Here is a 14401-nt window from a genome sequence, read left to right as displayed (position 1 = left end):
CGCCGCCGCCGCGCGCCCCAGTACCTGGCTCCCCGCCCAGGCCCCACCATGACCGGCTCCGCGGCCGACACCCACCGCTGCCCCCACCCCAAAGGCGCCAAAGGCACCCGGTCCCGGAGCAGCCACGCGCGGCCCGTGAGCCTCGCCACCAGCGGGGGCTCAGAAGAGGAGGACAAAGACGGCGGGGTGCTGTTCCACGTTAACAAGAGCGGCTTCCCCATCGACAGCCACACCTGGGAGCGCATGTGGATGCACGTGGCCAAGGTGCACCCTAAGGGGGGAGAAATGGTGGGCGCCATCAGGAACGCCGCCTTCTTGGCAAAGGTCAGTGGCTTCCAGGGCGGGGTTGGGGGGCTGGGGGTAGGTAGGCAAAGAGGGGACCGTTTCAGCCTGTACATAGCAAATAGAGGCAATCTCCATTTTCCTGGTCCTGCTACAAACTCCCTTCCTCTCCCCATTCCTCCCTGCCAGCCCTTTTCTAATTGAGATGTTTAGATTGGAAGCCTAAGAAATGGGGAAGGGAGAGGTAGTGGGCTTGCTATCCTGGGACTATGTAATTGGATTGTGCCAAGGTGTCTTTGAACGTCCAGCCAAACTCTATTATTTACTCACCCCCACATACATCCTCCTTCAGCAAAAGCTAGAGCCAGCAGGTACCAGCGATGCCAAAGAATGCGTAGACCTCAGGGATCCCACTCTGCTTGTTCTCTTTGGAGTGTCTTGCTCCTCCTCTGCTCCCCTCTTCCCCCAGCAAATGATTTATTAAGCTGTGAATGAATTTGAAATCAACCAGACTTCTCAGTGTGAATCATTTCCAGACTTTTTGCCAATTTTTTTTTCTTTTCTTTTTCTTTTATGACAGTGACTTTCACCTCTGAAACTTGCAAAACAGTGAACTCTCTCTCTCTCTCTCTTCCCAGCTTATTTGGGCTCCAAGAAAAAAGAAAGACTTTTGGCTGAGACTTAAAAGGGACTTTCCAGTACACATGATGAATTAGTCTCACTGGATAGAAAAAGAGGCTGAGGAGTGAAACTCTCTTTTTGCCTTGGAGAGAAGCCAGTGAGCCATTTGGGTTTGGTGGCTAAGGATATCGTTACCGAGGGAGGGAGATGTCCCCTGGTGGGAGTAGATACATTATATGAAACATCAAAATGCAAACTGGGGAGAAATGCTGCCGAGCCTCGGGGTTATAGCGTGATGGATGGTTTCCCCTGGACCCTGGGGACGCTGGTACGGCTGAGAAGATTCCTGGGCAGGTCTAGGAATGCCAGACTTGAGACCCGGAAGGCCATCTGGTTGAGTCCCTAGCCTGGTGACAGCTGAGCATCTGAGCCTGCAGGCCAGAAAGCTGTGTGTGTCCTTGGGGAAGTGACAGAGCCTCTAAACTTACTGCTGCAGTCAGTTACAGTGTTCTGTTACTCTGCTGGTCAAGGAGATCTTCATTGTGCCCAGCTAGAATCTTGCCTGCTTTAGTGTCAACCATAAGTACCCCTGCTGAGTTCTTGAACATGAGAACAACCTTGTTCCTGGTTTGCAGTTCTGACTTGAGAATTTTTCCTCCAGTGAGGAGCCGAGAGCCCTTAAACTTGGAAGAAAAGTGACCACGAGGAAAAACACACCTGTTCCTACTGTCCCATGCTGCCTTCCTTAGTAGCACCAGCACCAACCCTGCCTCTAATTATGCTTTCATCCTTCCCCAACCATGTATGGGGCGGGTGGGAGGGTGCATTCTCTATGTGGGAATCATGGAATTTTCCTATTTGTAGAGACCAGTCTCCCACCTCTCAACAGAATCCCCTCCTCTTTTGGAAGACCTCTTGGGAATGGGGAGCTTGCTGCTTCCCAGGCAGCTGATCTCAGGCCTGGCCAGAGTTGACTGTTAGGAAGCTCTTAGACCAACCATAAATCCTCCTCGCAGCACCCTCCCACCCCCAAATCACATTTCATCACTGATTATCGTGTTGCCTTTGGAATCAGGGCAGAGCGTTGGCAACTTCCTTTGCTACTCACAGCACCCTTGAATGTTATGAGAGAGTGCTCTTTGGGTGGAAGGGACTTGGAGTAAACATCAATCCTAGTCTTGGTTGTATGACATCCAGCCCTTGTGCCTCACTTAAGTGAGGTCATTCACTAAAATCTCTGCCCTTAGTTTTCTCATCTATAAAATGGGAATAGAGCAGACTTTGTAAGTTCTTTCCAACTCTAAAATCTCATGATGTTATGACCCCTGAGTCTCCAGGTCGCTAATGCTGATCTGTGTGATGCTAGAGGTCTGCTGGACTATGAGCCCTCAGGACTGTGACTTTTTCTATCATTCTGCTTCTGCTTCTTCCTTTAGCCTTCTTTGTCCACAGATAGCTCCTTTTGCCCTTTTCTTTTTTCTTTTTTTGGAGACAAGGCCTTCCTCTGTCACCCAGGCTGGAGTGCAGTGTGTGATCATGGCTCACTGCAGCCTCAACCTCTCAGGTTCAAGCAATCCTCCCACCTCAGCCTCCTGATTGTAGCTGGGACTACAGACACATACCACTCAACCTGGCTAACTTAAAAAAATTTTTTTTGTAGAGACAAGGTCTCACTGTGTTTCCCAGACTGGTCTCAAACTTCTAGGCTCAAGCGATTCTCCTGCACTGGCTTCCCAACGTAGTGGGATTACAGGCATGAGCCACCGCGCCTGGTCTTTTGCCCTTTCTAATGTGTCATGATTCCCAGACCAACTCACCCTCCTCCTTCCGAGACAATTCCTAGTTTGTCATTAGTCATTTGCAAGCACATATGAAACACAGTATTCTAAATCATGTCTGAGCAGTTTAGAACACAGACTGCTACTTCCTGAGACCTGTACCTGATTTTTCCATTATTGTAGCTGAATGCTGTGTTCTTAAGAAAGTGTTCCCTTTTTTTTGAGATGGAGTCTTGCTCTGTCGCCCAGGCTGGAGTGCAGTGGCGTGATCTTGCTTCACTGCAAACTCCGCCTCCCGGGTTCAAGCAATTCTCCTGCCTCAGCCTCCTGAGTAGCTGGGATTACAGGCATGTGCCACCACACCCCGCTATTTTTTGTATTTTTAGTAAGACGGGGTTTCACCATATTGGTCTGGCTGGTCTTAAACTCATGACCTCATGATCTGCCCACCTCAGCCTCCCAAAGTACAGGTGTGAGCCACCGCGCCCGGCCAGTCTTCCCTTTTTTATACAGTGGCCATATCATATTGTACTTTTCATAGTAACTAAAAGGTCACGTGAAAACTGCTTCCAAACCAGGAATCCCCAGCCCAAATGTGGACAGTCAGCTTTTTGGCCCTCAATATAAAGAACTTAACATTTCTCTCACATTGCATCTTAATGGTTGGTTCTCTATCCCCAGTCCTATCATGGTATCTCCCCTGGCCCTGACATTCCCCAAGCCCTGACCCCTGCCTAGGCCTTAACATGGGAAGAACCTCAAAAGCTCCCTTTTCCAGGGGCTACTCCTCTCGGATTAGAGGATTGCTCCTGTGCTCAGCTTGGCAGACTCTTTCCTCTGGGGCCGAGTCCTTTTCTCCATCAACCAAATCAATATCTTACTGAGGAATTTGTACAGAAGAAGGGTGGTAGGGTGGCAGCAGTGGTAAAAGCTTGGCGGGCTTCACGGGGATTAATCATTTTTGGCCATTGAATATAGACTAAGAAGCAAAAGAAGTGGATGGGGGAGGTTTTCAAGGACCTGCATGGAGGACTAAATGACACTTCCTTTGACTGCAGGACATTCCCTTAGCAGCCATGGTAACTTCTGCCTGAAGGGTCCAGATGTCCCCTCCTTGCAGGGATTCCCCTGCTTTGAGATCCTCCTTCTAAATTTTTGACTCCAGGCCTCTCCCCTGGTGGTTGTTGGGTCTGAAGATAGCAATTGACCAGGTCAGAGGCATGATTTTTTCAGAGAGACTTTAAGGAAACAGCAAGAGTCAGTTGGAGGATAATAGCAGATGGGAAGCGAGGCTCAGAGAGAGTGGCCAGCCCCGAAAAAAACAGTGGACATTCTAGGAAAATTCTAGGACGATCCTCCTCTTTCTTAACAGCCTGGAGCTAGACTCTCCTTGGAGCAGAAAACCAGGATGGATTCAGCAAGAAACAGCAGTTTCTTGCAGACCCCACTTCTTGTGCCTTATTCTCGTGTTGATTCCCAGTTGGAAAATAATTCACATTTAGAGGACTGAGTTTCACCTGAGTGAAGACACGGGCGTGTTTGGTACTAGAGACCTGGCTGCAGTCAAGGGCCGTCCCTGCCCGCTGCCAGCTCTTGCGGGCAGCTCCTTCCCTCCCCAGTCCTGGATTGAGAACCTTCTGTCTGTCTGTCTGTCTGTCCTGCACCTCCGTCCCAGTCACTCACAGATTCCTGGCTGCCTCTGTTGCAGGAGCCTGGGGCTCATCCTGGGCTCGCGGGTGCTGTTTTGTGCTTCTCTTCCCAAGCTGCCAGAGAAGATTCTTCTGCCTGGTGCCTGTTTTCAGAGTAGAGATGACAAAAGGTTTTGAATTCTCCTTGCTCTTGTTAAAGATTCCTAGTGCCTAGGGTTCTTACTGCCTCCCTGGCTCCTTTCCTGGTCTTTCCCTTCTCTCCCACACAGCAATGTCAGTTACACAACTGTGCCGGTCGGTATCACTTCCCTTGCATTCTTCCGACAGGTCAGTTGTGCTTGACAAGAACAGAGTGGAAGAGAGGCTCCTCACAAGAGCTTTGCCTGTGGTTTGTTTCATTATTCTTTCTCTTGAACACCATCTTTCTGTCCACTCCACTCCCTCCTTGTGCCCCCTAGCCCCCAAGTTTTCTGGGGCCTCCACCCCTAGAAAACAGGCATAGTGCCTGTGTGAAGAGGTTGGTTTCTATCTGTTTCCTCTAGATTCTGCCTTCATCAGCCTGGCCATGGCTGTGGGGCTAATGTAGGCAGCAGGTGGTGAGACCCTTGAGGGGAAGGGCACAGAAAATCAAAGCTGGAGTTTCAGATAGTACAGCAATTGATGAAATCTGGCAGGAAAATAGCATGAGAAGGGACTCTGCGGGCCCCAGTCACGAACAGAAAAAAGGGATGTGCCCTGGGCTTTTCCTAAAAAGCTTGTACCAATTTATGTTTGCCTCGGTCCTGTAGGAGAGTATCCTTACCCAGCATTGGGTATCTGCATTTCAGTGTGTTTTTGCTAATTGGAGAGGTGGAAAATGACATTTTGCAGTGGCTTTTAATTTGCGTTTCTTATATTATTAGAGCACTTAAACAATTTCTTCAAATATTTGGTTACTATTTGCTTTTCTTGTTTTGTGAATTGTCTTTTCATGGCTCTTAAAATTGTGGAGAGAGAGATATATCATGTAATTTACCATTTTTAAGTGTACAACTCTGTGGCACTGAGTACCTTCACATTGTTGTGTAGCCGTCACCACCATCCATCTCCAGACGTTTTTCATCTTCCTAACTGAAACCTTGTACCCATTCAACACTGACTTTCCATTTCCCTCTCTCCCCAGCCGCTGGCAACCACCATTCCACTTTGCGTCTCTATGACTTTGACTACTCTAGGAACCTTATGTAAGAGGAATTATTCAATATTTGTCCTTTTGTGATTGGCTTATTTCATTTAGCAAAATGTTATCAGGTTTCATCCATGTGATAGCATGTGTCAAAACGTCTTTCCTTTTAAAGGCTGAATAATGTTCCATTGTATACCATCGTGTATTCCGTGGGATGCCACATTTTGTTTATTCATTCACCTGTCAATGGACACGGGTTGCTTCTACCTTTGGGGGCCATTTTTATTTTCACTGAGGCCTAAAGAGTTTTCTTGTCACTTTGCATGAACTCATAATGAATTAAGGATATTAACTCATTGTCATCAGTGCATCCCCAGGGAGTAGTGAACGTTTTCATCCCCTCCATTAAGGTGGGAAGGTATCTTCATGATGTGAAGCTCCCAAGTTGAGTGTCCAGGGACTCTGCTGCTGCTGATTCTGTTTTCCAGTTCCAGAAAAGTATGGATCATTCAGGTTTCCCCAGCCTAGACCACTGACAATATATTGGTGATGAATAATAACACAGCTTACACCTTTTTTTTTGAGATGGAGTGTTGCTCTGACACCCAGGCCAGAGTGCAGTGGTTCAATCACTGCAACCTCCGCCTCCCAGGTTTAAGCAATTCTCCTGCCTCAGCCTCCTGAGTAGCTGGGATTATAGGCGCCCACCACGACGCCCAGCTGATTTTTGTATTTTTAGTAGAGACGGGGTTTTGCCCTGTTGGCCAGGCTGGTCTCAAACTCCCGACCTCAAGTGATCCACTCACCATGGCCTCCCAAAGGCGTGAGCCACAGGGCCTGGCCAACACAGCTTACACTTAATGAGCACCATAGGCCAAGTCCCAAGCTGCGTACTTTTGCATTAGGTCATGTAATGCTTACAACCAGCTTGGAAGGTTGGAAGTAGGTGATACTATTCCTATTTTATCAGGAAGAAAACAGAGGCTTAGAGAGGTCATGCAGCTTGACCAGGGCCCCCAGCTAGTAGGTGGCAGAGCAGGGCTTTGGACCTGGTTGTGTGTGTCTCCTAATGACACTCCAGGAAGCCCACCTGGTTTACAGTCCATGGCCAGTGGGAATGTTGGCAGCCTGAGGCGCTGGTTGGAAGTGGACCCTCCAGGGTGAGCCCAGCCATCTCTCCCAGACATCCAAGTGAGCTGTAGCCTGTGACATCATTCCGTCTGTGGTCTCTGCACCTCCCCACCACAGCCCTGCCCCCAGCTGGGACTTGGGGAATGTATACATTTGTCCTCCCAATGGGCAGGAAGTGTAGCCTCAGCTCCTGCACTCTGCTCACAGTCAGGCTGAGGTAACCATGCAGCTGTTTTTAAAAGCCCTTGGGCGCCATTGGGTTGCTATTCTGAGGACCAGCTGCCGTCGGCTCCCACCCTGCCATCCAGCTCTTGTGGGCTCTGTTGGGCTTGAGGGGGGTTGAAATAATTTGGTGGTCAGTCCTTCAGCAGACTCTTGAGCCAAGTCTTACTGGCTCCAGCAAGGCTCTGGCCTAGGGACACCTCTCTGGGGATCTCTTAGGTGGCTGGTGATTCTTCAGGGCGTTTTCCCACACTTACCAGCTTTTCTATTAAAGAGGTTCAGACTGTGTTTTTCTGTGCAGAAATGTTTGAGTCTTTTGTTTTGAGACAGGGTCTTGCTCTGTCACCCAAGCTGGAGTATGGTGGCTCATTTATGGCTCACTACAGCCTCGACCTGCTGGGCTCAAGCCATATTCCTACCTCAGCCTGCTGAGTAGCTGAAACTACAGGCTTGCACCACCATGCTCGGCTAATTTTTTTTTTTTTTTAGTGATGGGGTCTTGCCATGTTGCCCAGGCTGGTCTCGAACTTCTGGGCTCAAGCGATCCACCCACCTTGGCCTCCCAAAGTACTGGGATTACAGGCATCAGCCACTGCACCCAACCTGCATATGTCTTCATAAACTAGAATTCCCCTCCTCTCTGCCTCTGCTCCTGGGCTTTCTCTCCCGTTCATACAGGGCCTAAAGCTTGAAACATAGGAGGTGCTAAAGACATATTTGTTCGCGTCTCCCCTTCTCTCCTCACCTTGTGCAATCTCTGGCACATTTTTTACATAAAACACTTTCTAGTGTATGTTAGGGCAAACACACAGGATACATTTTACATTTTGACTTGCTTTGTGTGTGTGTGTGTGTGTGTCTGTGTGTGTGTGTGATGGGAACAAATATTCAATGTTTTGCCCCCGAAATGACACTCCCAGACAGAAATGTGATTGATTTGGGTTGACATGTCATACACAAAACGGAGCTTGCAGAATAGCTGTGCCTGAATGGACACACACACGCACATTCACGCACACACACATAATACCTTGGCTGTAATGCAGGCAGTGTGATTCTGATGAGTTTTCTTCCAGCTGACGAGGCAGTTGCTGTGAAGTAGGACATTTCAAAGCCAAGAGAGAACTGAGGCAGTGAGAGGAAAGGAATGTCAAGGAGTATTTGCAGTAAGTGCAGCCAGAGGGGTGGAAGTATGGAAAGAGCCTGATGCCAGGCAGGAGACAGCGTGCCCTCAGCCTCACACTGGGGCTGGTGTCTGGAGAGCCAGGGAGAGAGCCCTGAACAGCCTTAGGCAGTGTCTGGCTCTGCTGCCTGGCCTGGCTGCCCAGGGCCATCCCCACATCTCCCCAGCGGAGTCCCCTTCCATCAGCGGAGCACCAAATCCCCAGGGCCGCCCTTGCCCTGTTTGCTCTGAGGGTGGGCGTCACCCGTCCTCAGGCCCTTTCTGCGTCTCCTTAAGTGGCTTGGCCTGAAGGAGCCTCCTTTCTCCTTCCCAGCAGCAGCATTGCTGGAGCCCCACCCACGTGGGCTGAGATTCTCTGTCACCAAGGACCTCAGGAAGACAGAGGTCAGAAGACCGAGAGACATATAGGGGAAATAAAGCAAAAAATAAAACCAACCAAGAAAACCCCAAACTGTGCCTGGCTTTTCAGCAGTGACTTGACTGGACGTCCCTGTCCGTTCTTGCTCTTGGCCTTCAGGATAGGGCTGCTTCCCCCTTTCCAGTCCTTGCCTGCCTTTGGTTCTTTCTCTTCCTGGCAGGGATCAGGACTTCGTCTGCTATGTTGTAGACATTCAGGGAGTGTTGACTGAGGGGCAGACTAGGAGGTGAATGTGTTGATTGAGCTGCTGTGAGGGGTAAAGTGGTAAGATGACTCATGAGTCAGAGGAGCTGCACTTGCCTGGGGAGAGTCAAGGCAAGAAGAGGGATCTTCCCTAATCCATCTGGGGTAGGACTCAGGGAAAGGGACACACTGGGCGTTGCAGGGAGGGTGGTATTGAGATGTGGCACTCTTGGTGCCATGTTGCAATTTTCTAGGGCACCATTCACTTTATTTATTTATTTATTTATTTATTTAAATTTTAGAGATGGGGCTTCACCATGTTGGCCAGGGTGGTCTCAAACTCCTGGACTCATGTGATCCACCTGCGTTGGCCTCTGTAGTGCTGGAATTACAGGCGTGAGCCACGGCGCCCGGCATCCATTCACTTTATATTCTGTGTAAATGTTGCCCTGCAGTAGAGCACTTGTAGTGGATCACCACTGGCCACGCAGCAAAAGGTGTTATGCAATCACTGATGGAGTGCTTTCATGCCCGTTGTGGGCCAGGCTCGGCGGGGGGACACGATAGAACATGGTCCTTTGCCTCAGGGAGGCGTTAGGCTCCTGCAGGGAAGAAAGCTGTATTCACACAGCACCGAGGGCCATAGAGAACCACTATGACTCAGAGGGAACTCAGAGAGGGAGAGCGTCAATGAGGGACTCACTGTTCCCGGGAGACCTCATGGAGGAGGCACTGCTCAATCAGGTGACCACGCCAGGGCGACCATGCTGCCATTGGCTCTCAGGAGCACCTCTCTCTCTGGTGGCTTCAGCCCGCTGCCTGTCCCCAGAAGCTGGGCCCCAGAGCGCCTCCTTAATAAACACTTCCTCTTCTCTATTTCTCTGCAGCCTTCAATACCCCAGGTCCCAAACTACAGGCTCTCGATGACGATCCCAGACTGGCTCCAGGCGATCCAGAATTACATGAAGACCCTACAGTATCCTTCCAACCAAGGTCTGAGCACACCCAGCCAGGAGACAGGCATGGTGATCGCAAGCATGGTGGCAAATCTGTCCCCAGCTGGTCATCAAAAGCTCTCTAAGGTTGGTGAGGCCAGGCATGGAGAGATGCCCCAGGTGGGAGTCTAGAAAGAGTGTGCATGGAGGATGTAATTGCAGTGACCCAATGAAGCAGGCTGGTCCACCTTAGCCCCTCTGGCTTCTCTTTCTCCCTTCTCTTCCCTGTCCTTTCCCTTTTTCCCCTGAGCACCTCTCTTCCTTCTATCTTCTCCTCTTTCTCCACTTCCTTCCTCTTGGTCATCTTTGTTCCCCTCCTCCTGTTCTCCTTCAGTGTCTTTCTTTTTTAGATGAAGACTCGCTCTGTCACCCAGGATGGAGTGTGTTGGCGCACTCTCGGCTCTCACTGCAACCTCCACCTCCTGGGTGCAAGCGATTCTCCTGCCTCAGCCTCCCAAGTAGCTGGGATTACAGGCGTCTGCCACCACACCTGACTAATTTTTGTATTTTTAGTAGAGACAGAGTTTCTCCATGTTGGTCAGGCTGGTCTCAAACTTACCTCAAATGATCCACACGCCTTGGCCTCCCAAAGTGCTGGGATTACAGGCGTGAGCCACCGCACCCAGCCCTTCACTGTCTATTGCCTTCTTCCCTCCTACTCTTCCATTCCTTTTCTTTTTCTCTGTTTTGCCCTCATCCCTAACTGCTCATGATCTACAAGAGGCCCACCTGGTGCTGCCTTTGTTTCCCCAGGTGACCCAGGCTGGTGACCTGCCCAGTTCTACATGAATGGTTGGGCTTCTGTGATTGGGGGCCCTCTCCCCAGACTCCCCAGCTTGAGGAAGACCTAAGAAACTCACTGGGTTCAGTCCGAGTTCAGACCAGCCGGTTTGGACCCTTTCTCCTCCGCGTCCGCAGGTTGTTTGTAGTCAGGATTAGATCAGTTCTGAGGACTCCCGGGAGCAACACTGTAGGGACAGAGGGGCAGGAGTGGATGGTCCACCTGCCCCTTCTGGTAGTTTATAGAGAGAGGAGTCAGATGGGAAGCTGGACCCCAGCACACAGTCCAGGAGGTCAAGCTTCTGTGGACCGCTATCCTTCCTCCGTAAATGTATAAAACATAGCCTGTTCTACAAGGTCCCGGGCACATTGACCGGCTTCCTGTTTGTCTGTCCATACCCAGCCCTGAGGCAGAAGGGATTTCAGGGGACACTGCACACATGCCCCACGTGTCCCAGAAAAGCCCGTCCATTCTATGTTATGGCAAAAATCTTCCGGGTGGATTTTTGTGTCTTCCCTGCAGGCACCAAACACTAGCACCCACCCCTGCCCATAGGGCTTGGTATTACTAGATCGGAAAACACCAGTTTCTGCTCATTTGGGTCGGGAGATGACTTGATTGGCTTCTCTGTTTTCACTTCACGGATCATCAGCTCCCCAACCGGCATCTTCCCAGTAAATCCTAAGGCAATATTAGGAGGAGCAGGTAGTGCCAGTCTCCGGGAGTGAGGCTGGCGGCCCTGGCCCTTGGAAGGCTGTCTGGTGTTTGTGCTGATGCCCACCCTGGGACCCACATGGGGAGTTCCACGTGGTCCCGAGGCACCAACTCCTGCCAGAGCAGACTTGGACCCAAGAGCTGGCCCTTTCTGGATGTGACTGACTCCTCATAGACTATTCTAGAAGGTGACAGCAATTAGAATGCCTCTCACCTCTTTTATTTTTTTAACTTAAAGTTAACTGATTATAGGCTTTAAGGTTCCCCATTTCTTTTTCCTTTCTTTTTTTTTTTTTGAGACGGAGTCTCGCTCTGTCACCCGGGCTGATGTAATCTCAGCTCACTGCAAGCTCCACCTCCCAGGTTCACGCCATTCTCCTGCCTCAGCCTCCCGAGTAGCTGAGACCACAGGTGCCCACCGCCACGCCCGGCTAATTTTTTGTATTTTTAGTAGAGATGGGGTTTCACCATGTTAGCCAAGATGGTCTCGATCTCCTGACCTTGTGATCTGCCCACTTCAGCCTCCTAAAGTGTTGGGATTACAGGCGTGAGCCACCGCACCTGGCCTAAGGCTTCCCTCTTCTATCTAGGACATGGTCTTCACAAGGATCATCTGGCTGAGAGTTAAGTGAATTAGCCTAACTGGGAATGCATTGATAGGGGCAAATATGCATGTGCTTTACATATCATTTGCTCACACTGCTGTAAACCTGTCAGCACATTCTCTGCCACCTTTTCATGGTTGCCCTGAAGGATCTGCTTTTCCATTTTTCTCTTCTCTGACCCATTATGACTGCAAAGGTCAATGACCAACAGCATCACTGACTACAGAGAGGGCCAGAGAAGGGAAGCACCAGCAGGTTGGGGACCTGCTTCCGGTCCCCTGCCCACTGGGGCCACTGCACGAGGAAGGCAGGGCACCCACTCTTCTACCTGCTGACCTGACTTTTATTTAGTTCCTTGGGACTCCCTACTGCTTTGTCCTGGACGCAGTGACAGGTGCCAGGATATGGGGACTGGTTGGCGTCAGTCCTGACTGTGGATGTGCTCAGCTGGCAGTGGGGATAGGAAAGGACAAATCCCGCTTTCCCCTTGGACATCCTCAGAGCAGCAACCAACAGGAGTGCTGGCGTTGCATGGGGTTCTGGAGAGAGAGGTGCCACATGAGCTCTGCTGGATTGGGGGAGAAGCCTTCTAACAGCAAATTCAGGCTCAGTGAGTATCTCCCCCTCAGGGCATGTTTAGAGCAGACTTCTCCCCAGCCCACTTTCAGGGGCTCAATAATTAAGGAACCAAAAGAAGACGTTCAGGTACACTTTTAAAAGTTATTTTACTATATGCTTGTCTCACTTGATACACTAGATGTATACATTAGATATGTGAGCAGAGGAAAGTTGGGCATAGAAGTGAATTTTTGCCAACTGAATTCTACTTTATGTACCAGGAACCTCATTGCTTGTATAAATTTTTGGTGAGGTAAAGAAATCGCTTCACAATGAGAATATTTAGCCCTTCATTTTTGTCTTTTACCTCTAGGATCTTGTATGTTGTATGCTTTAAAAACTGGGCAAGCCTGTAAGGTTAGTTGTTGTTCTTACGGCCCAGGTCAGTAACCCTCAAACTGGTGATCTTCAGAGGCCCCCCAGCCCCTCACCCTGGAGCTTCCTGCTCAGTCATCTAAGGTGAGGTGACTCTGAGTAGCATCTGGGGTTATGAACCATGGCCTGAAGTCAGACTCTCCAGGGCTGGTGCCCAAAATCTTCTTTTTTTTTTTTTTTTTTTTTTTTGAGACGGAGTCTCGCTCTGTCGGCCCAGGCTGGAGCAGCTGGAGTGCAGTGGCCGGATCTCAAGCTCACTGCAAGCTTGGCCGCCTCCCGAGGTTTTGCATCTCCTGCCTCAGGGCCTCCCGAGTAGCTGGACTACAGGCGCCCGCCACCTCAGCCCTGCTAGTTTTTGTATTTTTTGTAGAGACGGGGTTTCCAGTGTTAGCCAGGATGGTCTCGATCTTCCTGACCTCTGATCCGCCCGTTCTCGGCCTCCCAAAGTGGCTGCGGATTACAGGCTTGACCACCACGCCCGGCCCCAAAACTTCTTATACCGAGTCTCTTCAGGGGTTATGTTGTGCCTTGTCTGAAGTAACAAGCACCAGCTGTGCCAGGAGAGGAATCCCGCCCTTTTCAAAAAGGAGTGACGAAGTGTTCTCTGGGCACCCTTGTCACTGTGGGGCCAACCCATTGACTCTCCCACACTCCACCTGACCTGCAGCAGCCTCTGGGCATGCGAAGTTCAGGGCTCATTTAGCACCTTCCCACGTGTGCACTTATTCCTATAGCTCTTTGTTCGAGGCAGAGAGCAAAACCTACAAGCCAACTTCTCACTAGACTCAGAAAAATAAGAAACTCCAGCCCTCAGAGAGCCCACAGGCATCGGCGAAACTGCTTCATCTCCTTCAGAACAACTTGGTGCAAGCTGGTCAGTTCCTGAGACCTTCTGCGGTAGTCAGCTAAATCCCCCCCCATGATAGTTCAATAATGTGTGCAGCTTCTCAGATTTTAGCTAATCAATGGCCAAGGCCAGCACAGGCCATTGCAAAAAAAGTGACATCGCCACAGCTAAGCCTCTGCTATAGCAGCCTGTGCACTACAGAAAAAAGCCCTATTGCTATCAACCACCCTTTCATCCTTGCTTCCACCATCCATCTGCCCTTCCATTCCATCCATCCACTCATTCATCCATCCATCTTTCCATCCAATCTCATATATTCGATCCATCCATCTGTATTCCTCATTCATTAGTAATATTGTTAACTTGCATGTTATGTTGGGTCTTCTGCCAGTTTTTTTTTTTTTTTTTTTTTTTTTTTTTGAGACAGAGTCTCACTCTGTTGCCCAGGCTGACATGCAGTGGTGCGATCTCGGCTCACCATAACCTCCGCCTCTTGGGTTCAAGTGATTCTCCTGCCTCAGCCTCCTGAGTAGCTGGGATTACAGGCCCATGCCATTACACCTGGCTAATTTTTGTATTTTTAGTAGAGACTGGATTTCGCCATGTTGGCCAGGCTGGTGTCGAACTCCTGACCTCAGGTGACCCACTCACCTCAGCCTCCTAAAGTGTTGGGATTACAGGCATATGCCACTGTGCCTGGCCTTCTGCCAGGTTTTATGAGTGATATAAAGATAATGAAAGAACAGTTCTAGCTAGGTATGGTGGTGTATACCTGCTACTTGGGAGGTTGAGGCAGGAAAATCACTTGAGCCCAGGAGTTCAAGACAAGCCTAG

General features: G+C 50.0%; 1 protein-coding gene across 14 annotated transcripts in view; it reads left to right on the top strand.

The window, feature by feature from the left end:
• Positions 1-7: 7 nt before the first annotated feature.
• The window catches only part of VASH2 (vasohibin 2), a 41524-nt gene continuing 27130 nt past the window's right edge, over positions 8-14401 (top strand). For all 14 annotated transcript variants that reach the window (XR_001881472.1, XR_001881467.1, XR_001881469.1 and 11 more), the window contains exons 1-2: positions 8-324; positions 9520-9608. Coding sequence is in view for 4 of the 14 variants with exons in the window: in XM_017851931.1 (XP_017707420.1) it covers positions 49-324; positions 9520-9608 (365 nt within the window). In the remaining 10 variants the exon portion in view is untranslated. The remainder of the gene's footprint in view (positions 325-9519; positions 9609-14401) is intronic.

The sequence above is a fragment of the Rhinopithecus bieti genome, unplaced genomic scaffold, assembly GCF_001698545.2.
Source record: "Rhinopithecus bieti isolate Rb0 unplaced genomic scaffold, ASM169854v2 scaffold_34876, whole genome shotgun sequence".
NCBI classification, from domain to species: Eukaryota; Metazoa; Chordata; class Mammalia; order Primates; family Cercopithecidae; genus Rhinopithecus; species Rhinopithecus bieti.
This window is presented reverse-complemented; position numbering and strand designations above follow the sequence as displayed.